This window comes from Pagrus major, chromosome 23 (assembly GCF_040436345.1).
Source record: "Pagrus major chromosome 23, Pma_NU_1.0".
Classification (NCBI taxonomy): domain Eukaryota; kingdom Metazoa; phylum Chordata; class Actinopteri; order Spariformes; family Sparidae; genus Pagrus; species Pagrus major.
Genome location: NC_133237.1, coordinates 23,068,686 through 23,094,527, shown reverse-complemented (window position 1 = coordinate 23,094,527; position 25,842 = coordinate 23,068,686). Strand labels below are relative to the sequence as shown.

At 39.4% G+C, this 25,842-nt stretch overlaps 3 protein-coding genes across 4 annotated transcripts; all 3 read left to right on the top strand.

Moving 5' to 3' along the window:
- The first annotated feature begins 873 nt into the window (after nt 1–873).
- On the top strand, nt 874–12,654 carry icam3 (intercellular adhesion molecule 3). Its single transcript, XM_073494806.1, has 11 exons — nt 874–1,038; nt 2,942–3,217; nt 3,291–3,617; nt 4,241–4,462; nt 4,590–4,817; nt 4,924–5,187; nt 7,357–7,626; nt 7,715–7,903; nt 9,289–9,495; nt 9,730–9,966; nt 11,370–12,654. The coding sequence occupies exons 1-11, from the start codon at nt 981–983 to the stop codon at nt 11,570–11,572; spliced, it is 2,481 nt and encodes an 826-aa protein (XP_073350907.1). The 5' UTR covers nt 874–980; the 3' UTR covers nt 11,573–12,654.
- A 1,328-nt stretch (nt 12,655–13,982) lies between these two features.
- On the top strand, nt 13,983–23,149 carry LOC141019977 (vascular cell adhesion protein 1-like). Its single transcript, XM_073495014.1, has 9 exons — nt 13,983–14,114; nt 15,828–16,100; nt 16,218–16,559; nt 16,664–16,924; nt 17,199–17,350; nt 21,611–21,947; nt 22,136–22,468; nt 22,554–22,808; nt 22,886–23,149. The coding sequence occupies exons 1-9, from the start codon at nt 14,075–14,077 to the stop codon at nt 22,891–22,893; spliced, it is 2,001 nt and encodes a 666-aa protein (XP_073351115.1). The 5' UTR covers nt 13,983–14,074; the 3' UTR covers nt 22,894–23,149.
- Nucleotides 23,150–24,211: 1,062 nt separating this feature from the next.
- cmc4 (C-x(9)-C motif containing 4 homolog (S. cerevisiae)) lies at nt 24,212–25,360 on the top strand. 2 transcript variants are annotated; one of them, XM_073494539.1, is made up of 3 exons: nt 24,212–24,291; nt 24,384–24,449; nt 24,528–25,360. In XM_073494539.1, the coding sequence occupies exons 2-3, from the start codon at nt 24,386–24,388 to the stop codon at nt 24,665–24,667; spliced, it is 204 nt and encodes a 67-aa protein (XP_073350640.1). In that variant the 5' UTR covers nt 24,212–24,291; nt 24,384–24,385; the 3' UTR covers nt 24,668–25,360. The 2 variants fall into 2 exon arrangements, with proteins under 2 accessions (XP_073350640.1, XP_073350641.1); XM_073494540.1 differs by having other exon boundaries at nt 24,222–24,449.
- Nucleotides 25,361–25,842: the final 482 nt, after the last annotated feature.

The following is a 25,842-nucleotide window of genomic DNA, read 5'->3' as shown; positions in this document are numbered from 1 at the left end:
TGCAGAAATTTTCCACACAGTCAGATGTGTTGAATTAAAGAGAGAAAACACATACATTGTTCCAATTTGCAATATGATTTTTATCTTCTTTTCTTTGGGAAAAATCAGCAGCTGTGAAAAGTTATTTAATATTTGTAATATCTGTCAACAAATCAGCAAAATAAGTGACTGCATAAGTATTCACCCCCTTCAAGTCAGTGTTTAGTATACTCACTGAGTCTGTGTGGATAGGTCTCAATCAGGCCTGCACATCTGGACACAGCGCTTCTTGGTAAACCTGCTCGAGCTCTGTGAGGTTGCACGGGAATCAGGCGTGAACAGCCCTTTTCAAGACCAGCCACAAATTCTCTATTGGATTGGACTGTTGAATTATCTCTTTAAAGGCGGGTGATTGATTAATTGGCATTACTTCGTAGAAATCGGTTTTCACTTTGACAGGTTTTTGGGTTTTTTTGTCGAGAAAGCCAAATTATATTGACCATGATTCCATTTATAAAAGCAATAAAAGAGGAAACATCCAGGGGGAAGAATACTTTTTATGGGCACTGTAAATCTAGTCTCACTCAGTCTCAGTCTCATTTTTAATCAGTCAGAACAAAGACACTAAAACGTTTCTTCAGTTTGACAAGATATCGAATTAATCTTGACTAAATACAAACATGAATCAATGTAAACGTGCTAAAAATACAGCAAATCAGAACAGCTGAATTCTCGTGTAGGCTTTAAATCTGACTGACTCATGAATAAGTAGCCCACACAAAAAACCACTGTACTGCGACTGTACAGAGAGAGAGAGGGAGAGGGAGGGAGAGAGAGAGGGAGAGAGAGAGAGCATGTGTCTCTCTCTCCCTCTCCTGTGAATGTACTTCACTGGTTTACTACGGAGGGATCAGGACAGCACAGCCCCACAGAGAAGCTGAGCAGAGCTGGACTAAACGACAGAAGGGACATTGTTCCGGTTAGATGAGTAAACAAATCAAATGAGTGGAAGGATATCATTTGTTTGGCTCTTTGTGGGGGTCCTCCTCACTGCGACAGGTAGGCACTTTACACTTTCTCGGCAGAAACGATGGTCTATAGATTTTCATCATGTTTATGATCAATATTTTTGTCTTGACATTCCACAAAGGGGCAAAGGCTGTTTTAATAATAAACAATCTTTATGAAATATACTGGAAGGTGAAAATGCCAAATGAGCTCCTGTTATCGACACGTGGGCTCATCATTTACTGTAAAATAGCGGCAGATAAGAGGGCGGCATGCCAGAGATGCAGAACTTTGTTCTTACCAGAAGGGAGCAGTATAATGTGGGAGAAACAGATTGTCAGCTCAGCGTGCACCGAGAGCAAACTGGCCATAACAAAGAAGTTCCACATATCCAAGGCTGAGACTGAAACAATCCTTAACAAAGACACTGAATAATCCCTCGAGATAACATTAAAAACCCTCGAGTCCAGCAGGAACGAAGGCAGAAACATCTGAACTAAAACTATTAAATAAGACCCCATGATTAATTAATTAATTAATTACCTTTTTCCTTTGTTTTTATTTATTTATTTATTTGGTTGTGTGTGTGTGTGTGTGTGTGTGTGTGTGTGTGTGTGTGTGTGTGTGTGTGTGCATGTGTGCGTGAGAGAGTGTGTGTGTGTGTGTGTGTGTGTGTGTGTGTGTGTGTGTGTGTGTGTGTGTGTGTGTGTGTGTGTGTGTGTAATTTGGGGTCGAAAGTAGTAGCAGATTTATGAGCAAATCCAGACTATGGCAAAACATATTGCCAAATATGAAATCTGATATTCACTTTTCGTACTTGGACTGACTGTTTTTCATTGTTCTTGGCACTAAAGTTTAAAAACAAACAAACAAAAAAACAAAATAAAAAACAAAAATCGGAAATTGCCTATAGGAACAAAGTGAAAGGCTCTTGGTCAGTTGGGACAGTCACGGGAAAACACCCACAGCAGGACATGAAAGTGAAAGCGACAAGTTATGTTTTGGGTTCCCCTTCAATTTACTGACTAATAGCCTCCTTTTAATAAATAATTAAGTCTTTACTGAAATCGAATTAGTTCTTTTCAACTCAGTTTCCTTTTAATGGCATGTTTTTTTTCTTTTTTTTACCTTTTGCTGACAAACATGCTCAAAATAAAAAGTGAGAGTGTTTAAATTAAAGGTGAAAGATTGCTGTTTTTAACGGTGCAATATGTAAGAATTGGCCACTTGTCGAATTCCCACTTAAAACAAACAGGGGGCAACATATCACCAGAGTAATCACCAGAGCCTTTACCTAGTCAGCACATTTACCCGTGCATCTGGTGGTCCAGACTGGGAGCTCGGAGCACCAGGGAGGTGTTGGTGTTTACGCCACAAGCACAGGAATGTTGGACCAGAACGGGCTGTTGCTAGCTGGTTAGCATGCTAACTTCAGTAGATATCTCTGCAACACAATACAAAGATGTCATAACGTCAAAACTGTTGCGTTTTCATTCTGCAGATAATTTTAGTTAATTTCTTACTGTTTTTAACTAAAATTCCTACATATTGTACCTTTAAATAAAAAGTGAAAGATTACTGTCTTTTTAATAAGATATTGCACAACTAAGTCAAGATATTCCCTCTGAATAGGAAATATTAAATGGTAGCATGATGATGGAGGAGATGCTTTAGAGTACCTTGAGTAAAACCAGCAGGCTATCATAGTGATGAAGGATTTTACAAAATTAACAATGAAAACATGTATTTCAGCTTTTTGACTTGATTCAGAATTTCTCAACCTTTTTCTTAGATAACCACAGCTTCCACAAGTCTTTGACATACAGTGGGCATGCACTCAACATCCAAGTGGGAGGCAGTTGTTGAAAATCTCCATTTGAATTAACGTGCTGACAATAAATACAAGGCAAACATTGCAATGACATGTTTCTGTGACTGTGCCTCCATGCTGCAGGTGTACGTGCCTCCTGTCCCATTGAGTTGAGCCCCCCCAGTGTCGTGCTGAGATATGGAGACTCTGTTTCAATCAACTGCAGCACATCAGCGACGGAGTTTAGAGGAATGGGCTGGGAGGCCACAAAGGGAGGCACAGGTTTGAAGAAGGTCAATCATTTGACCTGGACTATGGAGAAGGTAACAGACTGGGAAATCGCTCCCCAGTGCTTCATCAACCCATCACAAGAGAGTCAATTTACGCAGTGCCTCATGGAACCCAAAATTGTACTTTACAGTAAGTCTGCTTCTATCTTCACGGTACGTAATGATGCTGCGATGGTGTCTGATAACCTCTTCTTCTTCTCCAGAATTCCCAGAGACCATCAGTATCAGCACCACCGGTGACCTCAATGGTGTGATTGGCGAAAACGAGAACTTTGAAATCACATGTGGCATCAACGATATAGCACCTGTTCAGAATCTCAGTGTAAGGTGGTACAAAGGAGATACAATAGTGCATACAGACACTTTTAACAATCCCAGTAAGCCACCAGTGAATCAGTCATCTGTCTACAACTTTAAGCCGTCAAGAAAAGACAACGGAGTCACATTCAGATGCGAGGCACATATGGACCTGGGGCCAGAAGGGCCACAATTTAATGTATCTTCTAAAGAGTATCAAATTACAGTTAACTGTAAGTATATCATGAGCAATTACCTATGTGAAATGTTCCTAATGCCATATTTAGGTCGTTTAAAATGGTCAGTTTTATCAATCTGTTATGTTGGAGTTTGGAATTACATTTACATTTTTCTATTTCTGTTTTTACTAGAGCTTCAACACTTGTTATTTAATTAGTCAACTGAAATTTATCAGCAACTATTTTGATAATCTATTAATCGTGTAAGTCATTTGTCAAAAAGAAAAGCCAAACACTTGAGACAGTTTCAGCTTCTAAAGGTCAGAATTTTCTGCTTTTTTTTTTAAACTGACAATTTCTGGGTAATTAACTCTTTGTCAGACAAAACAAGACATTCAGTCATATCACATTGAGCTCAAGAAAATTGTGACAGTTTCAGATAAACCAATAATTGAGAAAATAATCATCCTATTAATCGCTAATGAAAGTAAAAGCTGTTTCAGCCTTTTTTTTTACTATACTAAGTTGAACTAGTTTTTGGGTATTGACCGTACATGTCTTAAAGGGAAAACACATATTTCAGTCAGTTCTCTTGTCTTATTTCTGTCAGAGTTGCTTTTCATCTGTTAAATAAAAGTAAAATATCATAAATCATTGCTTTATATGTTTCTGTTTAGTTGGACCGGATTTAGAGTGTTCTGCTCCTGAGCTACTGGAGGGGGATACTTTGGAGACGCTTTGCAGTGCGACAGGAAATCCCCCTCCTATTGTCAAGTGGCTGAAAGATGGACGGCAGACAAACTCGACCGTCCCACTGAAGAGGGATGATAAAGGGAATTACACTGTACAAGCTGAGGGCTTTTCCTATGCCGAAAAGGACCTCCAGGTTAACGTAGTGTGTGAGTATCACATTCAGTCATCAATACAAACAACGAAAACATTTTGTTTCTGGAATTCTTCAGTAACTAAAGTTATCAAATAAATTAAGTGAAGCCAAATGTACAATATTAGTTTTTGTGCTTTCAGATGGACCAGAGTTGACATGCCCAAGCAATTACACTGCATCTGAGTACGCTCCTCACAATCTTACCTGCTTTGCTGTGGGTTATCCTACACCTGAGATCACCTGGTCTAAAGAAGACGAGGAGGTGGATCTTCCTAAAATACTGACAAGAAGTGATGCAGGGCAGTACATGATCACGGCTTCTAACAGTCGGTCAAGTGTCATCCACACAGTCGAGATTACTGTCCTATGTAAGTTATTTTGATGAATATCTTAAATACCTATAATTAGCATGAGTTGTTAAACTGGAGCATTTGCTTTCTCTCTGACTTACATTGTTTAAAATGGTGTCTCTAGACTCACCATCGCAGATACTTGAGCTTGAAGACTCTGAAGTCAGTGTTGGTTCTACTGTGGGGCTGAAGTGCTCCTCCATGGGCAACCCACGACCAAAATATTCCTGGACTTATTTCCGGGTTTCCAATGTGATCGAAACAAATGAAGATGGAGTGTCCCGTCTGCTCATCCGCAATGCCACTGCTTACAACATGGGCTCCTACACATGTCATGCCTGGAATGACAGAGGAAATGTCTCTAAAACAGCCAGAGTCACTGTAAAAGGTAAGGTCAATATCATGTATCTACTACTTTAGTGTAATGCAGTAGGCTAATTAAATAAATCAGAGCTTCTCTATCAGCCTGCTCATTACATTACATAACAATGTAAACTGTATTATTTTCATTATATAATGTGTGCCAGCTCTTTGTTTATCAGCCATGCTAGTGACATGGCTTTGGCTATATGGATGATGTTGGTTGGTCAAGAAGACTGAAAAATCTGAATACTTTCAAAACATATTAATTTCTACTTGTGTTCTTGCTAATTAGCAAATGTTAGCATGTTAGCACACTTAACTAAGATGAACATGGTAAACAAGTCTGCTAAACCCAATGTTAGCATTTAGCTCAAAGCACCGCTGTCCCGCTGTGCCCAACAGTACACAGTATACACACACACACACACACACACACACACACACACACACACACACACATATATATATATATATATATATATATATATACATATATATATATATATTCTTTATATGCACACACACACAAACAGAAAAAAAATTGGCTGGTGTAGGCTAGCAAACCTGTAGGATTTAGGATTTTGGCAAAAATAAATCACAAAAATAATGTGATGAATAATTTGTGAGATTGTGAACATGGTAAACAAGTCTGCTAACATGTTAGCATTTTAGCACAGACAGTACAGCATCAGAGAGCTGTTAGCATGGCTTAGCATATGATCTTAGTATTTGTTTTGTACTGAGCTGTTTTGTAATATTTCCAAACAGTTAAACACTTTTAGACTTTGTGTCAATAAACCACATTATTTTTGAAAAGTAAACTCTGAAGTAGCTAATTTTGAATTCTGCTTTGTATTCATGGGCGTTAGCTTGTATCTGTCAGTGGCAAACAATGTATTCATCATAATGCTGCTATGCTACAGTACCTCCATCGCCTGAAGTCTGCCTTGCTTGTTGCCAACTTGCACATTTATAGACACAGGGTGTGTGTGTGTGTGTGTGTGTGTGTGTGTGTGTGTGTGTGTGTGTGTGTGTGTGTGCCCACTACCCAGTGTTTGGGGGAGGGTTGTTAAGAGTTTCCTCTCCGGTGCTGCAGCCATAGCTTAGCTTAGCTTAGCTTAGCTTTCCTCCCAAAAAAAAGTCAACAAGTCGCCGCTGGCTCGTCCCATTCAGCTGAGGGGAAGCGTCAGAAACCTCAGAGAAGCTCACTGTCGCAGAAAACGACCGACAGCTGTTGAAAAAAAAACCTCCAATGGATTATTTAAACCCTCTTCGTCTCCTTTCAGTCCTTTTTACTTTAGAGCTGCTGTCGCTTTCTAACGGGACACAGTCGTGTAAGTTTGTGCCACTTGGTTGAGCAAACAGTTAGTTACAGATTTCTTTTGTGTCCATGTCTCGATTTGGCTGAGAGATTTGTGTGAAACAAAAAGTGTTGTGTGTTGATTGTTTGGGTCTGTTTCTGTAGCCTGCTCAGTGACGAGGAGATAAGTTAGAAAAGTTAAGAGGAGGCTTGTAATGAACTGAATCCTGAATACTGTGAATACTGATGAACTGAGAGGGAACTGTATATTCACAAAAAAAAAGACTAGAAGTAATGTAAAACAAAGTGTGTCTCAGTATATGGAGTGTATTTTTAGATTTAGAAACGTGTAATACAATAGATAAAATAAAATTAAGGTGATTAACAGAAGTATGAACACCAGAGTACATAAAATGAGTTTGGGTTTTTTGTATTTAAAATGTGTATACATGTGTACATGTATAATTTTTGAAGCTAGAAAACATTAAGTTAATTTATTGTCTATCTTACCTGTGTATGTGCGTTTTATAAGCTGGAAAATTACCTAATGTTTTAAGCCTCCTCCCACATCCTGTGTATATTATGGTTTTATGATAAAACAGTATCTTTTTTATTAGGATCACTGTTACACTTTATATTAGATATAAATAATAAGCTGGGTGGAATGTGACACATTTCACTGATATGTATGAAAAGAATGGTGGGCAGCAAGTGCAGACTTTCCTCAGGGAGGGGTATATCCTTCCTGAGCCTTTTCCTGTTGCCTCCTGCGACACAGCTTTTGTTCAGCAGTGTTTCACCAGAGCGCTGGATGTGGAAATGTTGTGTTAAGATAATGGATGTGTGTGACTTGGACTGGAATAACATGTCTCACCCTCACTCTACGTTCCACAGATGCCACGAGTGAATGCCCCGTCGTAATGACTCCAGACAGGATGGTGATACATTATGAAGAAAGCACCAAGATAGCCAGATGCGAGCCAGACTCCATCGCATCCAGCAACTTAAGAAAAGCACCATACTGGGAGGTTCCACATGGCACCAGAAGTGAGAGTGTAACTTGGAGTCCTGACACCCAAAAAGACTGGGACCCAAGGCCCGCCTGTACTGGGACGTTTGATGGGATAGGAACATGCCAGAAACATTTAGACTTCACTCTCTACAGTACGTATTGCTAATTTATTTCATACTTTCACCGTCATCAACTTTAGATGTGTTTCCAAATTTCTGATTCTTTTACACTTCTCTCCAGAAAAACCAGACAGTGTCTCCATCCTCCTTGTGGGTAACGCGAGCTCAGTGGTGGAGGACAGAGAGTTCAAGTTGCAGTGTAACATTGCCAACGTTGCTCCTGCAAGAAACCTCACTGTGCGGTGGTACCTAGGGAATAAAACCCTCAAATGGTATAACGAAGATCAAAAGTGGGGAATCAAAAGTGAAGGTAATCTACGAGAGCTTGTCAACCTTGTAGTCCACAGCAATACAGACATGTGCTTACATAAATTAATAATCATGAAGTGGAACCATTATGCAGGACAAATTAAAACTTATAATCACAAAATTAAAGGAGCAATATGTAAGATAAGGCCAGAACTTTAGTTAAAAACATTCACAAAATGAACTAATATTATCAACAGAGTGTGAACGATATGTCAAAGACGTCTATGTACTGTGTTGCAGAGATGTGTACTGAAGTTAGCATGCTAACTGGCTAGGCCCGGCCCACTCTGCCCTGTAATACAACTTTGTACCAGCAAGAGGCGACAGTCCGATAGCAACCCATTGTTCCAGCTGGCAGACACATGGCATCTATTAGTGACGTTAATGAGTGAAATAAACTCACAAAATGTCAAGTAATGAAACACTCTGACTTCTATTTTCCTAATTAAACTTAAAACATGAATGTTGTTGGAGCTACCTTCAAATTCTGGCCTATGTTTTACAAATTATACCTTTAATGACCACAGATATTACACAGTTCATTTATTGAGATGGTATACTGTAGATTAGTTAAATTATGGAAGTGTGAACATTTGAAGTTAATTTCAATAACCATCAGTTATCCTAATGATGCAATGCGTAATTTCCTCTTTTTTAATCATATATTGCTCATTAAACAGCCAACATGATCAGTAGAAATACATTTTTATCAGTGCTGTGTTCTGTGAGATGTGTTAAAGTGATACAGTTTTAATCAGTGACATGTCCGACCACAGAAAAAAAACAACCCTGGTTCCCACCAACTTATCTCTTATTTGCATCAGTGTTTGTGTTTCATTTTGAGACACTGTAACAATCAGAAAATCAGGTGGTTTTTGTGGCTTCTTGAACACACCACCACCTGCAAAATTCACACTCTTACCAACAAGATACAAGTATTTTGCAGCTCTAAATCAAAATGCTCGCTGCACACATAAGTTAGCGTACTGAGTGTAAGGATCCCACAGTTTTCCCATTCTTCCTGCTGATGACATTTCCTGTATCCACTCATCCCATCACAAATCAGCTTTTAGACATTTTTTGTTGTTTGTTAGCGGACGCAACACAAAGTCAGTGGAGAGCGATGAATTGTTTTTCCCTCCAGGACGGGTGGGACTTGGATGAGCTCTGTCTCTATTGACTCATAATATAAAATACAGCAAATTTTACAAAAGTTTTGGCACCCGTAACAAGTTTTAGTGTCTATTTTCTTAAGAGTCCAGAAGTGGTTTACAGTTAAATAAGACTTCACTGAATGTTGACAGAACAGAGAGTGAAAGACAATGTAAGACTTAACACAATTATCTTTTTTTTGTCTTTTTCTTACTTTGTATTTTCTTCCATCAGACACAATGCAAGTGACTGACTGCTTTCCCGTGAACAACACAGACTGTAACATCAATGTTACTCGGTCCCCGTTGCACGTATCGACGACCATCAACGTCATTCTGAACAAAACACACAACGGAGCGGAGATCAAATGCGAGGCTGTGTTGGACCTTGGAGTTAATGGAACAAACGAGATGTCCAGTCCCATCAACATCACTGTCTACTGTGAGATCACATTTACAATCACTGCTCGGTAGTCATGATTAAGTCAGCACTGTAGGATCTAAGTGATAATGGACATTTTATGGCAATCAAGATATTACTTCATTTACACTTTCAAAACAGTAGTGCACAGGAGCTTGTTATTTTAAGTAAGAAAAAATGCAGGACAAAGTTTAAAACGCTTAACTATCATATTAGTATACTCATTTTGCTCTATTTGCTATCATTTGTCAACAGATAAGCCCAGCATTAATACCACAAAACTTCCAGATACAATCCCATTGTTCAGAGGTTATCCCGAGGAGCTTGTCTGTGAAGCTGACGGAAACCCATCTCCAAATATCCAGTGGCTCGACAGCCCAGACGATCGTGTGACTGGAAACACGCTCATGGTGACTGAGGCGGGTTTCTACAACTGCAGCGCCAGCAATGACATCGACTCCGTCTCCCATGTTGTCAGAGTAGTTCTAGAAGGTAAACAACACTCTTAATCTAAACTCTGTTGAAGAAAACGTGCACGCCTTTCTATTAAAACATACAATAGATCTTTTTTTCCTAAATATATAAAGTGCCTCACAGTGAAACCAGATGTCTGGCAGAAGGGTTGAAGGCTAATAAATACATATTCACTCACACTCTTCTCCCCTATATACAAACTGTATAGGAATTTTAATGGGTTTCTGTTGCTTAGAACGTTTTTCTACTTTCGATTGAGGTTTTAGCATCTGCAAATTATTATTTAGTAATTCCCTGCACAGTTTCTCTGTGTCACTGTGATCTATAACCCTTTTATCAGACCAAATACATAAAGAAATTCTAGAGGTCGCATTAGTGAATTTAAGTTGACAGAAAATGATCAACAGCGCACCAGAGCGAAGGATTCTCTCCAGCCATATACATATATTTAAAATATTTCTGTGTGATTTTCTCTGAGTGTTATGATAATACACTGTTTGCACACAAAGACAGACGCAAAAAGGCAGAAGGCCGGTGGAATGTTTGGAGCTTCTGGTATGGTTTGCTGAAAATATCAAGCTTCTTTATACAATAACACGTCTTCTGTTGTCAGATATTATTATGAGACCGACTTCCTTGTTTTCATAATAATTATACAAATGCAATTAGGCTGAGTTCCCTGTCTAAAGCGCCGTCCACACCCAAGAACTATAACTTAAACTTAAACTTTAATGATAACGATGTGAGCACCCGCACTGATGAATAAAACGTTATGTGAACAGTGGTGCCAAGCACGTGCTGCACGCTCCAGCTGTGTCAGTCGTTTAGGAAAGTAGATAGTGATCACTTGTGGCATGTTACTGCTGGACGGTGCGCTGAGAAACAAAAAGAAAACCAGAAAGATATGGGTGCAAGAAATTTTTCAATGATGAGAGGATTTAGGAGAATCCTACACTCTGTTACAAGAGTTGTCGTCTTTTGAAGACAAACTTTATTTATAGTTTTTGTACGAGTCGACATTAATTATCCTGGCGATCGTCAAAGAGGACATCAGTAAAGACAAAACATACTTCAGAGACCCCATTTGGCATTATCTCTCAGGTAAAACAACATTTTTAATGTTTGTGCAGCATGAAGGAGTTACAAAATTTGATTTCGTCATGCAATCTTTTGTTTTATAATGACAAATAAATCACCTTGAACCTGGGGTTTACAATATCCCTGCATCAAGTTTTTTTCAGATATTTATAACTTATTATTGATTATGACAGGAAGCATATGCCTTACTTTGAAATCCTGGACAAGCACGAGTCCCTGGCAGCAATGACTAAATTTGATCCATGGCAGTTACATTTGTATTTATAGCCATTTATTTTGAAATACTTAAGCATTAATATGTCTCCTGTTTGGTTTCATTACAGAGGACTACCTCCCCCTCATAGCTGGATTTGTGGCTGTCGCTGTTGTTGCCATCTCCATCATCTTCCTCTTCATCTACTCCATCTACTACAAGAACACCAAGATGCGCCGGTATAATCTTAAAAACGCCAAACTCAGCACCCACAATGGCAACGTGGCTCACAACGGCTGGGACATGCAGTTTCCTATGACCAAACTGTCTTAGCAGTACATGTGTTGATAGCACAGGATGGATAGCTGACCACTCTGAATGAGCTGCATCTCTCTGCCAACACAAACTACAGTGTTTAAAAGCCTGAATACCACTCCACCAGCTGGCCGGACTGTTTGGAAATCTGATTTTTCCTCCAAACATCACACACTCAGTCGTCTATTTTCTCACATATAAAACTATTTTAGCCCACATGGAGTAATGTAATTAAAAAATAAGCAACCTTTGGCTTGAGATGTACAATCTTATATTTACTACTGGATTTGCCCGCTTTTCACTGGACAGAAAGAAGAGGAGGAGCAAGGACACTTTGGCTCTGACCTGCCAAAAAAACTGTTTTGATATTTTTTCATGAGCACAAAGGGAATTTGTTATGATTATGAATGTTTTTGTTGTCCTTAGATTCAATGATGGTGGTTTAAAAGAACTGTGCCCCCTAATATTCACTCAAACTTAGATTTCTGTATGTAATTATTTTACAAAGCGATCATGACTTTAGCATATAAGAAGTGAGCCTGATGTGATTTTAAATGCCTGTCCGCCTCCCTGAAGGTGTGACATTAAATCTGTGAAAAAGGAGACCAGTATTGCTCTATTAGTGGACACTATTGCTTGTGCACATTTTTCATTGAGCCCATTGTCCTTTCACTATAGTGCTTGTAAGCCACTCTGCACTTGATTTTGTAGCCCTCTCTGTGCCTGGGCCTTTGTTGTGCCATACTGTGTCAGGCTCTGGCCCTATGGGACAAATTGTCTTGTCCAACAGTTAAATGCTTTTGTATGAATGACTGCAGGCAGTATTGCCTAATGCCTATCAAACTGTATATTCAGGATAATATTTTATGTAAATGCAAGACCTTTATATTTATTTATGAGAAAAAGTAAAGATGGAACAATTTAGTATTGAAAATGGACTGCAGGTATATAAACGTTGCAAATGTTGGAATGAGCGAGTAGAGATGAAATCCTACCTGTGATAAATGACATGAGGACATTGCAACACGTTTGTGAATAAGGCTGTAAATATTTGTGACTGTTTTGAAACTATTTTAATATTAAAAATATGGCTTTTCAAACAGATTGCTTCATTATTGAAATCTTATAGGTCAGAATATATCTGGCATGCATTGATAATAAGACTGATTTTGTTGTGTTTTCAAACAACTGTACAGCTGCTTATATCCACTTCAGATCAACGACAATCAAAAGAAATGTGCGGAAATCATAAAAACTTTGGATCTTTAAATTGCATCCATATACTGTATATCGTTGCAGTTATTTAAAGTACTCAAGCACTAGGCCAACTTTGTACTTTGCTTTCAGATATTTGAATTGCCAGATGTGACTTTTGGGGCATGAGGAGAGTAGGGTCGTATGAACATATGTGTGGCTGTAGAGTTAATGTTGCTAGGCAGTGAAAACATTCAAAGACCAGTCTGCCAGCGATACGTGAATTTGCTTGACGGCAGAGCGTTAAATGCACAGTATGTAATTTCTGTTACTAGGTGTCTCTTAACCAAAACAAAAGACCTAAGCAGCGTGGGATCATGGGAGTTGTTGTACTCAAAGTACAAAATTAAAAGTATCCCTCTGAAGGAATTTCTACTGACTTTTCTCCCCATTTTAATAACGTAAGTAATTGTAATGAGCCTGTTTTGAAAATGTAAGGAGTAAAACTTGTGTTCAAATGTATGGAGAACATATAAAAAGTGTCAAAAGTAAAGTACAGATACATGAAGAACCTACTTAAGTATTTGTACTTAGTTACTTCCCACGTCTGTAGCAACAACAATTGCTGATGCAAATCTAAGTAGTCTTGCAGAAACGTTCACAGACGAGGAAATGTTTTAAAGTTATGTTCACATGAGATTTCACCAGCTTCCTTCTCTCACTGCGACTCTCTCCCAGAAGTTCAAGCAACAGGTGGTTGAATGAAACAGACCGTTAACTTGAATAAAATCAGGATTTCTCTGGGTTTGAACGTTGGAAAGGCACAGTCATTTTTATCACATTTTAATGCAGAAATGTTGATTTAAGAGGATCTACTTCCTGGAGGATCTACTTCCTGTAGTCTCTACTGGTTGCCTGGCAACTGGTCTCCCTTCTCCAGTCTTCATGGTGTGCTAAGCTAACAGGCTGCCGGCTACCTGACGAGTAAAATGAGAGTGGTATCTTCGCAAGAAAGCAGAAATAAATACCGAACTATTCCTTTAAATTACCCTCGCTTGAGTGCAGCCCCGCCTCATCTCTCATAAAACGGTGTGTAGCAGACTGTTTACATCCACCCAGCCCCGCTGCGAAGCTCGTGTGGAGAATTTCCGAGGAACATAAACGCACCACAGGACTAGTTTTGCTTTCGGGACTTTCTATGGACTCAAAGTCACTCGTGAGAAGACAGAAAGCGCACGTACCTACAGCGACTCATGTGTCAACAGAACCGGTTTTACTTTTGAATTCAGTGAGAAAGTTGCAGGTTGGCACGCTGGTGAAATCAACATGTGGTTCTTCATTTTGAGCGTCTTCATGGCGTGGACAGGTAACTCCTTTCTGTCGTGTTCCGTAGATTTTTATTGATCTACATTAACTTTACATGTTTGTCTCGTTGCTTGGCCTATGATAGTGTGAAAGTTACAGCTGCGATTGCTCACGATGGACTACGCCCTTTGTTGGGTAAACGTTAATCTGATGATCTAATGTTTGCTTTTATAAACCACCGCAGGTTTCTGTCAAACATTTCTTACATCTCATGTGTAAACTCTAAGTTATTATCCAAAATCTCAGTTTGGACAAGAGGGCAGAAGCTCACAAGCAGTCTGCAGTGTCCTACAGTTTGTTTTACTGTCAAATCTGTGTAATTTTACAGACATTTCTGGATATTGTTTCTGTATTCATTTTTAAACAAGTGTAAGGATTTTTTAATTTATTTAAAAGGACAGTTCACCCCAAAATCAAAAACACATATTTCTGTCCTATTCATCCGTCTGCATTGTTTTGGTGTGAGTTGCAAGTTGTAATGATAGCAAGCTTAGTTACCTAGCCTCTCATCCGTGAGTAGACTCTTGCTTCCTCCTGCACAGTGATTTGCAGAGATAATAATTCCTAGATGCAACTGCTTACAAGAATATCTGTGCATTATCTTGAGCAGCCATTCCCAAACTCAAGAATGACGCTGCCCCAATTTGAAATTTGAAATCTGAAAACCTCCTGGGGTCCACCAGAACTTTTAATCCTAACTCTGATCCACACATGAGACTTAGATGAAGCATTTCTCACGAAAAATGTTATTTCATAAACAGAAGAATTCTGTGTGAATGTGAGCCGAATGCAATGCAAGAAATATTAATGATCCATCCACATGTGCTTAAAAGCTTGTGAACTTGCATATCCTTCAACACACGCAGTTACAATTCCCCGTTATTGACGCGATATACGTTATGATGTTGTGTCGAAGTCTGTTCCCCTGACAATTTGTGTTTCCTGCAGTGCCACCCAGCAGAGTAGGTTGAGGTTTGTGGATGGCATAGATCTATATCAGTGGTAAACAAACCTCAACACAATACCGCGTAAAAATAGGTCAGATAAAAGAAGAATAACATGTAACTTAACTCTTTTGTTTTATCAGTTCTGATGACTTTAAAAAAACAAAGTAAATATTTAATATCATACATAATTTACAGTCATTTCAAACTTAATTACAAAATTGAAGATTGCTACTTTGGGAATCACTGATCTTGCAGCTACTGTCAGGATTTCTACAAAGAGACATTGTTGTTGAGTTTTTCAAATATGTTTTTTTTTTTTTTGGTGCTTTGAGCACTGCAATCTAAGGGCCTAGTTTAGTTTAATTATATTTGAGAGAAGGTAAACACCTCTATGGACAAGATTCCCTAAACTTTGCAACTCACACAAAAACAATTGAGATAGATAAATAGCACTTCATGTAAGACAAAAAACATGCATATTTGATTTTGGTGTGAACTGCCCCTTTAAGCACCAGAAAATAGCATTTATACAGTTTTATAATTAAAAAACATGCATTTACATTGTTACTAAAGTTTATTTTATATCATCCTATCTTTAACTGACCAGCCAGTACTGCTTTTTTTAACTGGTGACCACTCCCATTCAAAGTGTCCATTGTGCCTATGCTGGGTCAAAATCCAGACTTTGCACAACAATGCTGTCTAAAACACTGTGTTGTTCATGGCTGTTTGTACTGTACGCTCTAATACATACTGTTTACTTCTAGGGAAAGCTGTGAGTTCTACCTGTGTTGTTGAGATGAGCCCTTCCAGTGCTGTGGTGAGATTTGGAGGCCCCTTCTCAGCCAACTGCAGCTCATCATCCAAGAATATAACAGGAATGGGCTGGGAGTCTTCAATTGGAAGCGTACCACTCACACGTCAGGTCTCTTCTGTTACCTTAAACATTGACTCTGTTACAGACTGGAAATTTAACCCACAATGCTTCGTCAATGTCCCCAAGGATCAGTGTTACGAATACTTACCAGTCACCGTTTACAGTAAGCAGCACTTTAAATGTATCTAAGGTTGCCAAGCAGACCCTTTTTGATTATTCAATACTACTGGTGTTGGGATGATTTTGGTCAAACACTTTCTTCACTTTTTTTTTTACACAGAAATGCCGGACACTGTGTCTATGCCTCAGCTGAGTGAAATGGGCCCCATGGTAGAGGGCAGACACAGAGAGTATCGCATGCGGTGTGACATTTTTAATGTTGCACCGTTACGCAACCTCACTGTGCACTGGCACAGGGGAAAACGTATTAGCTTTACACAGAGATTTGAGTCAGACGACATGAGTGCATCCACTCCGATCAATGTATCGTCTGTCTTTGGGCTGAAGGCCCATAGAGATGATGATGGAACTCAGATCTGGTGTGAGGCAGAGCTGAACTTCAGGGCAACAGCACCAAATCCTCCCTCGGTCCAATCAAAGTCATATGAAGTGACTGTACTGTGTAAGTTTTTAATGCCATCTTAATGTAACCATCACAGATGAGATTGGATATGTTTCACATTTTACCACTACTTCTGTTTCTTCATATTCTTTGTATTTCTTCAGACCCTCCAGTCTTCACCAAGTCGGATGAGATTGTGGAAATTTCAGCTAGTAGCAGAATGAGTTTAAATTGCACTACTAAAGCAAACCCAATGCCGAAATATCGCTGGGATGTCCCAGACTCTGTACGAAAGGCGAACAACGATCAGAAACTGAATCAACCAATTCTGAGCCCTACCCTCCAGATTCCAGGGTCCTATAACTGCACTGCGTGGAATGGTCAAGGCACCACGACCAAACGTTTCACTGTCATCGAAGTTAAAAGTAAGATATTGTTACTAAATTAATTATATTTCTGAGCTTTTTCCACTCCTTCATTGTCTTCCAGTGTTAATTATTCTATAATTCCTTCATGCTGTTATTCTCCACCAGGTAGTCAGCCTGGGACCACTGCTGGGATTTTAATGGCTGTCTTTTTTGTTTCAATCTTTACTCTGGGATGTGTAGTTTATTACAAAAAGAGAAACTCCTCTGTTTACAGACCAGAAGTTCTGAGCAGATGACAGAGAGAATGTAACAAAACTCCCGTCTCTCACAGGGGACCGAACCACCTTTGCAGGCTTGCTCGGAGGATTTACGGTCGCTGGAGCCGTGCTCTTCATTGCCGGATTTTTTTTCGTGACACCTGAAGGCACCTTTTCATGCAGCAAAAGCAACTATCAGAGAGGATTGCCTACCTCATCAGGACCTGTATGAGCCTGACTTTTTCTTTAATACACTTTTGCATGCCTTGACAATGACAATGATTCTTTTTAATGTTTTTTGTGCTTGGAGAGACGTATCAGTTTCTTGTCTCTTCAAGGTCTGGGGGCATGGTCTCTTCTGCATGCGCGATTTGTACTTCTGCTTATTCTCGCTGTGGTGTTAAGAATGCATTATCCTATCAGCTGTCTTTAAAACTCCACTAATGAGCTTTGTTATATTAACAAACAGTGCATTTACATGCACTCAAGAAATCAGGTTGCTTTAAATAACGCGAAAACTGTAGATCTTCTTATACATGCAGCCGGTCAGTAATCAGATTTCTGTTCTACCCCTGACCTTATTTTGGAAGCATGACTCACCTATTTCAGATGTTGAAATAATACTGCTTCCAGATTATTGTTTCTGTGTGTGTGTGTGTGTGCGCAAGTGCGTGTGGGTGTGCATGGGTGTGCATGTTTCTCAGAGCAGCCGGACAGTACAGTAAGAGGACAAGCAGACAGCACAGCTGTTCCTCGGAGCATGAATGTGTCAGGATATTAAAGTAGCCCAGTGTTAGTTTCAGTTTTGATGGTATTATTGTGAATAGTAGTTATCTCCTAATAATACCACTCTGCTATCACAGTGATACTTTCACTTTCTGAAGTCCTTATCCTGCACATACATGAATGTGAAGAGCTAAATCAAACCCTCGTTACTTAGCTGCATGTAAACGCACTGATTGAATCAAATTACTTTTAAATTTGTATACACCGGTGGAAAGTTTATTCCACCATTGAGTCTCTGCTCTGACAAACAGAGCAGTGACTCAATGGTGATGACATTTTAACATGGAAAAGGGGTATTTTCTAAGTTGAGACAGATCACAGATGTTATGGTTGCAATTAAAACAGAGCTGAATTCTTAACCAATGCAGAAATTATTCAAAAACCAAAAGACTGAACACTCTGAACTATTAGAAGCCAAAGGGAACTACACTACACTTTTACACTGTTTTTTAAAAAAAATGTCAATAAATGCCCAATTATTGTTCATTAAGTGTGCTGTCAATCACATGCTTATGAAGTTTTAATTTTAAAACAAAGTAAGGACAATGTTTTTGTTTTAGCTAGTCCATGCTTTGGGTGTGCCTGTGGTAATAGGCCAGTAGCTGCAGTCCTCTGGGAAAAAATGACAATTTTTATTACTTTAACTGTCTGATTGTAAGTCATTGATTTAAGGATGGGTACAACTTAACTGTCAGCAGCTATTGTTACCTTGTTGCTTATCTTTTTTTTCAGCCATAGCTTCAAAGACCGAATTTTAAGGCAAAAAAATGATTGCTCAGGTATATTTTGTTGCTTTTTTAGTTTTACCACATTTTTCCAGACATTACAATACAGCTAGAGTAATTACTTGAGGGTGCTTTTTATGCAATTGCGCATAATGTTGAAAGTGAGTTTTTTTATTGTTATCATTCATTTTATTCATAGATAATGCTCATTTCATGTTCTGTATTTTTTTAAGATTTATGTATGCACTGATAAAGCTCTGAAATGTTGAATTATTTTTGCACTGATCATGCCATTTCTGGAATGTGCCTTCATCTGATAAGACAATCAGTTGCTTTTGTGGAATCACATGAATGAGACATTAAAAATCATGTGTTAGACTGACAGTTTGTTGTGTTAATGTGTTGCGTGCGTATACATCAGCCAAGTTCTCTGTCAGTGACATCCTGAGGCAGAATACTGATTGAGGCAAAGTCAAACCAGTGTCTTTCATTACTGTGTTTCACTACCACTCTTTGTCAACCCTTTGGACCTCTCTCTCTTTCTCCCTCTCTCTCATTCAATCTTTCTTATACAGTGCTGAGACTGCCATACTAATTAGTGCTGAACCATGTGAATGTAAAGGAGAGAATTTGTTATCCTGCCAATATGGACCTTTTTTTCCTGAGACCATGTTCTTTATGTTCAATCCCTGTCATTCCCACTACAGGATTTTGCCAGAAAGCACTGTTTGTGTATGCTCTGACTGTGTTGCTATAGCGACCTGGCAGAGTGGATATTGCTCAATTTGTCATGGAGTTAAAAAAAAAAAAAAAGTTATTATTATAGACACACAAGCTTGAAACATATTTCTCCAGAGAGCATGAAGGAGCAGCATATTCAAAGTGAAGTGAGCATGTACTGTAACCTGAATTGAGATTCCCAGCTGTGCTCTCCATAAATACACAGAAAAAGCATCCGATTACTTGCTCTCTTGCACTGCAGTTGCGGTCAGAGCGGATATGCTGTGTAGCATTCTGGTCACAGTGTGGGGCTTACAAGCTACATGCTGCACAACACCAATACTCCTCCTGCCCTGCTGGGATCTCACAAAGCATGGAGTTCACAAGCAATAGGAGACAAGCATGCAAGCAGAAGTGAAAACAGGCTTTTGCTCACAGCCAGAGAACAAGACAACAGATGAAATGGTTGGTTTGAAAGTAACATGGACACGCCTAAGGCTGGAATGTGACGAGCGTTAAAAAAAGACATCAGATTGCTCCCTTGATATCATAAATAATAAAGTCTAGTTCAGATTTATGTCTTCATTCCGAGGAAGTGTACAATGGTCAGAGGTTATTCTCAGAGTAGAAGGAAAAGAAAAGAAAGTTTGAGCTACAGAGGTAGTTTTATGATCTGAACTTGATCTAGAATTAAAGGTGCGTGCAGTTTTAATGTCGCAGCTGTATTGTTTTGTAGGGTTTTCTACTTACGTTAGCATGCTAACCAGCTAATCCCAGCCTGTCCTGGGCCAAAGCTCCTGTGCTAGCAGTATAAACGCCAACCCATCCCCGGCTGCTCCCAATCCGAACCGCTAGCTGCACGGCTAACTTAGCTAACTAGTTAAGCAGCTACACCGAGCAGCAGTTAGCAGTTACTCCATTTGTTTTGGTAACATATTGCACCTTTAATTAAAGTTTTGTTAATAGCGATTACACTGTCAACAATAAAATGCTTTATGAAGCAACTGTAAAGATTTATAAACCCAAATAATGTTTATAGAGGAAACACAGTATTTATTGACCTCTTACAACATTTTATAAACATTAGTTGCAACTTTACAACAAAATGTATAAGTGTTCTATTATTATAAGGTAAGGGTTTATAAAGCAGTTCAATGTTTATCAACAGTGAAATAACTCTTAACTAAAGTTTAATTAACTATAAATGTACCTCTTATTATTGATGGTTATTGTAAAATGTTATTGTAAGGCATCTCAATTAATATAAATGCACTTTAATCTATTGGTTTGCTACATTTTATGAACTACATTTGGCTCTAACGAAGAGGATATTGAAAAGAGGCAATTTATGTATTAACTTTATATCCAAAACACAATATTATTTCCACAGTAAAGCGCTGGTGAGACCTCACTGTGATGTTTGCAGGCATGTCATTTCCTGCTGAAAGATCACTGCAGTTCAGTTCAGAGGCTCGGCCTGTGTTTTTCTGAGGCCTGCCACCTGTTAAATTTCCCTCTTTCCCTTTTACCCCCCACCCCCAGTCAGCTGGGATGAAGGAGGCCCTTTTGTTCCAACATAGTTCCCTGCAGAGTAGCCAAGCTTGTTCAAGTTGGAATTTTTCTTTTCTCTCGCCCCTTAATCGACGGCTCGGTGCAGGAAAATAACATGGGAAACAACTTTCTCCAATGGATCCTGACGCTGTGCATGTTTTACTCAGGTAAGCCGCTGAAGGCAACATGTTTTTCTCGCACTTGTTGGGATAATAGCTGATGTTTGGTGCAGTCATTTTCTTTTGAAAGTGGTGATAAACGAAACGAAGGCTGACTGTGACCTATAATCGGTGATAATGTGAGCGTAGATCATAACGACCATCCGTGCAACAAGTAAAGCATTGGTTTAATTTTCCTTTAAAAACATTCCTTGCAGAGTTGTGTGGGATAAAGCTCCTTGTAGCCTCGAAATATGCGTATTTGTGTCTAAGTAGCAGCGTTATATTCTTAATTATGACTTGTTTTCAGTTAAACTGTAGGTCTAACTCTGTGAAGATTAAATATGCCTACAAAGTGCACGTTTTGTTGCCATAATGTAGAAATAAATAAAGACAGCTACAGACTCAGTCATAGGTGAGGCTACATGTGTGTATTTTAGAAACATTAGGCAGAATTCCTGATTTGTTGCTTGTGATTTTGCTGTGTGTGTTGTAACAGGGTTGCATAACAGGTACATACAGCCTGATTGTTTCTGTATATGAAAGTGCTACAAGAGGTTGGTGGTGATGAAACTGGCTGTAATGATGATGGCTGCTGCTGTCCTGTATGTCTCAGTGTCAGGTGAAGGTTGCTCCCTGATCCTCAAGCCATCCAGGGTCGTGGTGGGCTTCGGGGAACCGGTGTCAGTCAGCTGTGAGGCCGCTCGGCCCGTGCGAGTCCTTGGCTGGGAATCGGCCATCAGTGCTTCACATACCCAGCAGGACCTGTCTGTCCAGTGGAAGGTGGACAGTCTCATCGACTGGATAGAGGAGCCTATCTGCTATGGTGTGTTTTTCACAGCTCCGAGGCAGTGTGAGGAGAAACTCAACCTTGTCCTCTACAGTGAGTCGACTCCTGTTATCAGATCAGAATCAGAATCAGAAATACTTTATTATCCCCGAGGGGAAATTGTTTAATGATGATGATGATTTATGATCATGATGATCATGATTTAATTATGAGACACATTATAAAAATGGATGACATGTGAACCGGGTTAATGACGTGAACTCTGTTTATTATCCATTTAGAAACCCCAGATAGCGTCTCCATCAGGCCCGTGAACCACACCGGCCCCATGGTGGAAGGAAAAGAGTACCAGCTGCTCTGCGAGGTTCAGAATATTGCTCCTGTTCAGTACCTCACCCTGAGGTGGTACAGAGGGCAAACCGAGGTTTACAACCACTCCTTCTCTGACCTCACATCTTCCTCGCCCGTCCAAGTGTCCTCCATCCTCGTCGTCACACCAACCAAAGCAGAGAATGGAGCACAGTACAGGTGTGTAGCAGTGCTGGAGCTCGGACCAGAGGGACCACAACCACCTCCTACTGTGACCTCCGAGCCTCTTAATGCCTCTGTGTACTGTAAGTCATGAAGGTATTCCCAATCTTAAAAAGAGATAATGACAATGATGATGGTAGATCTAATCCCTGTGATCTTTTTCTCTAGTTCCCCCAATGTTCCTCAGTCCTGAACCAGAAGCTTTGGAGCTTATAGAAGGCACTGAGATTACCTTGAACTGCACTGCCACAGGAAACCCTACACCTGTTTACAGCTGGCAATCCTCCCATCCCACTCAGGAGACGATGGAGGATGAAGCAGTTCTTACCTCCTCCTCACTGCTGCCAGGGACCTACACCTGCACCGCCTCCAATACACTGGAGAAGAAGAGCAAGCAGTTCATTGTCAAGGCCAATACCAAAGGTAAAAGGGATCTGTGAAGTGTGCATGTGTGCAAGCTAAACTGCATCCTAATCTGCTCTTCTTTTGCTTTTATTTAGGTGTTTGAAACATGAGATCTTCAGATGGGATCAGATGACCACACAAACAAGGAAAACTCAACTAAGGGGATTTTTCTGTTGCAGCTTTGGAGACAGAAAAGACATTCAGCAGATATTTATGAGGATCTTGCTATCAGGCAGAATTAGATCTAATTTTTTTTAAAAAGATCTGAATATACGATGTTTGGTAACTGATAGATTGTAGATTTGGGGTTAGGGATATAGATCACTTTGTATGCTGTCCATGTGATATCCTGTATCTAATGTATATTTTTGCTAGACTTATTTTACCTTGTAACATAGCAAACGCGTAGCTCGTCTGGATATAGCAATGATGACTACATTATCATTAATGTACACATTTTAATACCGAATGTTGAAGATCAGCAGTCCATTATTGTAAATATGAACCGTGATTTGCTTATCTTTATGAATAAAAGTAAAAATGAAACATTTTAATATCGTGGCTGTTATCTTCTCATCCCCTTGACGATGGAGAATCAAGTGAAGTTTCATAGTCCAAAAAGCATTTCTGGAGGTTCGTGGCGAAACAGGGTTGCAGTATCTCCTCAAAAACTGAAGTGGATGGGGACAAAACTTTTTTTAAAAAGCAACTGGAAATGTATGGATCTTATGTTTTTCTTTTATATTTCTTTTTTATTGGTTGTTGTTTTTACATTTGTTTAGGAGAATGCTGCAACGCCGTTTTGCTGTAAAGCTGGGTGAACTTGTCCTTTAAAGGTGCACTATGTAGTGTTTTGGGAAGAAATTTTAATTAGAAGCAAAAGATCTTCACTGATTGATTTCTTATGCTTAAAATGAATAAACATTCAACATTCATTCATTCTTCGTGACTGGATAAACAAACGGACCATGAAGAACAACACAATTTCATTCTGTTTTACTTTGTCTACATTTGGCGGACCCTGCCACGCTTCCAACTTGAAACAGCTTTCTGGGGATGTTATTCTCCTCTGAGAACAGCTTGTTTATTCAGTTGTGGAAAAAAATACATGTATTTGCATTATTCTGTCATTAATATTTTAAATATTACAATTCTGAGTTTGAATTACTTTTCCAGAACTACACAGTGCCCCTTTAGGAAAACATTAAAACTGGAATAAATAATAATAACAACAACAAACACATTTTTTTATCCATTTGTGCCATTTATTGTTTCATTTGACCGCCTGTGTCATGCCGACCTTCCACCACCAGATGTCGCTGCTGCGCTCTTTGAGGGACCATTTGATTCGCTGGCAGCACGTCACGTGATCAAAACATTTGCCCTTCAGTCGCAGGCGGAAGTAGATTTAGCATTAGCATTGGCGGCTAACATTAGTAAACGACGTTTACATTTAAGACCGCAGCACAAAACCACCTCACCGCCTGCTCGGCTGATAAAGGTGGGAGTCGGTGTCGGGTCCTGTGTGGTTACCTGGTGTGTCTTTACTGAGTGGACAGCTTGTGAACACTGTCCCTGTCTGTTCCCTTGCAGGTATGCCAAAGCAACAGAAAGACCCGTGTCAAAAACAAGCATGTGCAATTCAGATGTGTTTACAAGGTACATGAAACCAACACTTTAATGACATTATGTGTTGCTGAAATGATCGTTATAGCTAACCTCGTCCCCTTCCTGCAGCTAACAAATACGTGGAGAGCATGTGTGAGGATGTGATCAGGGACATGCGGCGGTGCTGCGAGACAGCCGCCGGGAACTCCGTCTGCTGCTCCGGATTCAAGGACTCAAAGCCCAGGGAGGATAGCAAAAGTAACACATAGCTCCCTTGTGGGATGCTGAAGATAGGAGTAATGGTTGAAACATTGTGTTTTATTAACTGTAACACTATTGCAGCAGGGCAGTGGACTGAGTTGTTTGTGCAAACTTTGGAAGATGAATGTGTACAAACGCCTTAAACTAGGATTTATTTATCTTTATTATTTAATTTTGAATGTGATTGCAGATATTACCTGGAGCAGACACACCCACAGCAAATGGAGTGAGACAAATATTAATGTTTTGAATTACAAGTCTCAATGTCACACCTCTCAGGCACAGTCACCTTTCAAATGTATTATTTCGTCAAGGGAAGTTCAACTGATTTTTTCACTGCCGCTTTTATGTGAGTCCACACCCTGTTATCAGGTATGAGGCACATGTTTGTGCATGTCAGCACCCAGCTTCAGAGACAGTCATGTTGCAGATATTATCTGTTAAAGCCCCTGCTCTTCTACGGTCAACCTACAGAGAGGATTGCAGTTATTTGTGGCCGATTAGACCCAGAGACTGTATACATAGTCACGATATACTGTGTGAATGTGTGTACAGCTCAGCTGTTGTGGCTGGACAAATTACGCTGCTGTTATTCTCATTAGTACAGTTGAGTCTGGTGACCTGGTGTTAGTTTGTAAGAGACTAATTTGTATATGCAAAGGGAAAATTATATGATAAAATAAAAAGTTAATTGAGTGATACATTGAATTTTGTGATTGGAGATAATAATTGAGCCATTTCAGCTTTTGTTTTCAGATCTCAAACATATTTTATGTTTATTTATTTTCTCCCTGTTAAAGTTTGCTGCTTGGAAATACGATGAGATGTGTGAAACAATAGTAACAGCAGTTTGCTATTTTAAAAAATGCTGAATAAATGTTTTTTTGGGGGAAAAAAAACGTTTTTACAGAGCTTCTCAGGAAAGGAAATGGAATTAAAAAAAAATACCACAAGTGCAAATCATCATGAGCAGGAAACAGTTGGTCTGAATTGGCATTCACCATATTACTGCTGAATGTGTTGTTTCTGAAAAAGCTGGTACAGTCTCTTTTACTGAGAAGTTATCTGTGTGATTGCTGTATGTCAAACTCAGGCAGCTTATTGTCTATAAAGAAGCTCTGGATTGCTGGACTGATGTTAAGAAGAAATTGAGCCTATTGACTGTAAAATCATGTATGTATGT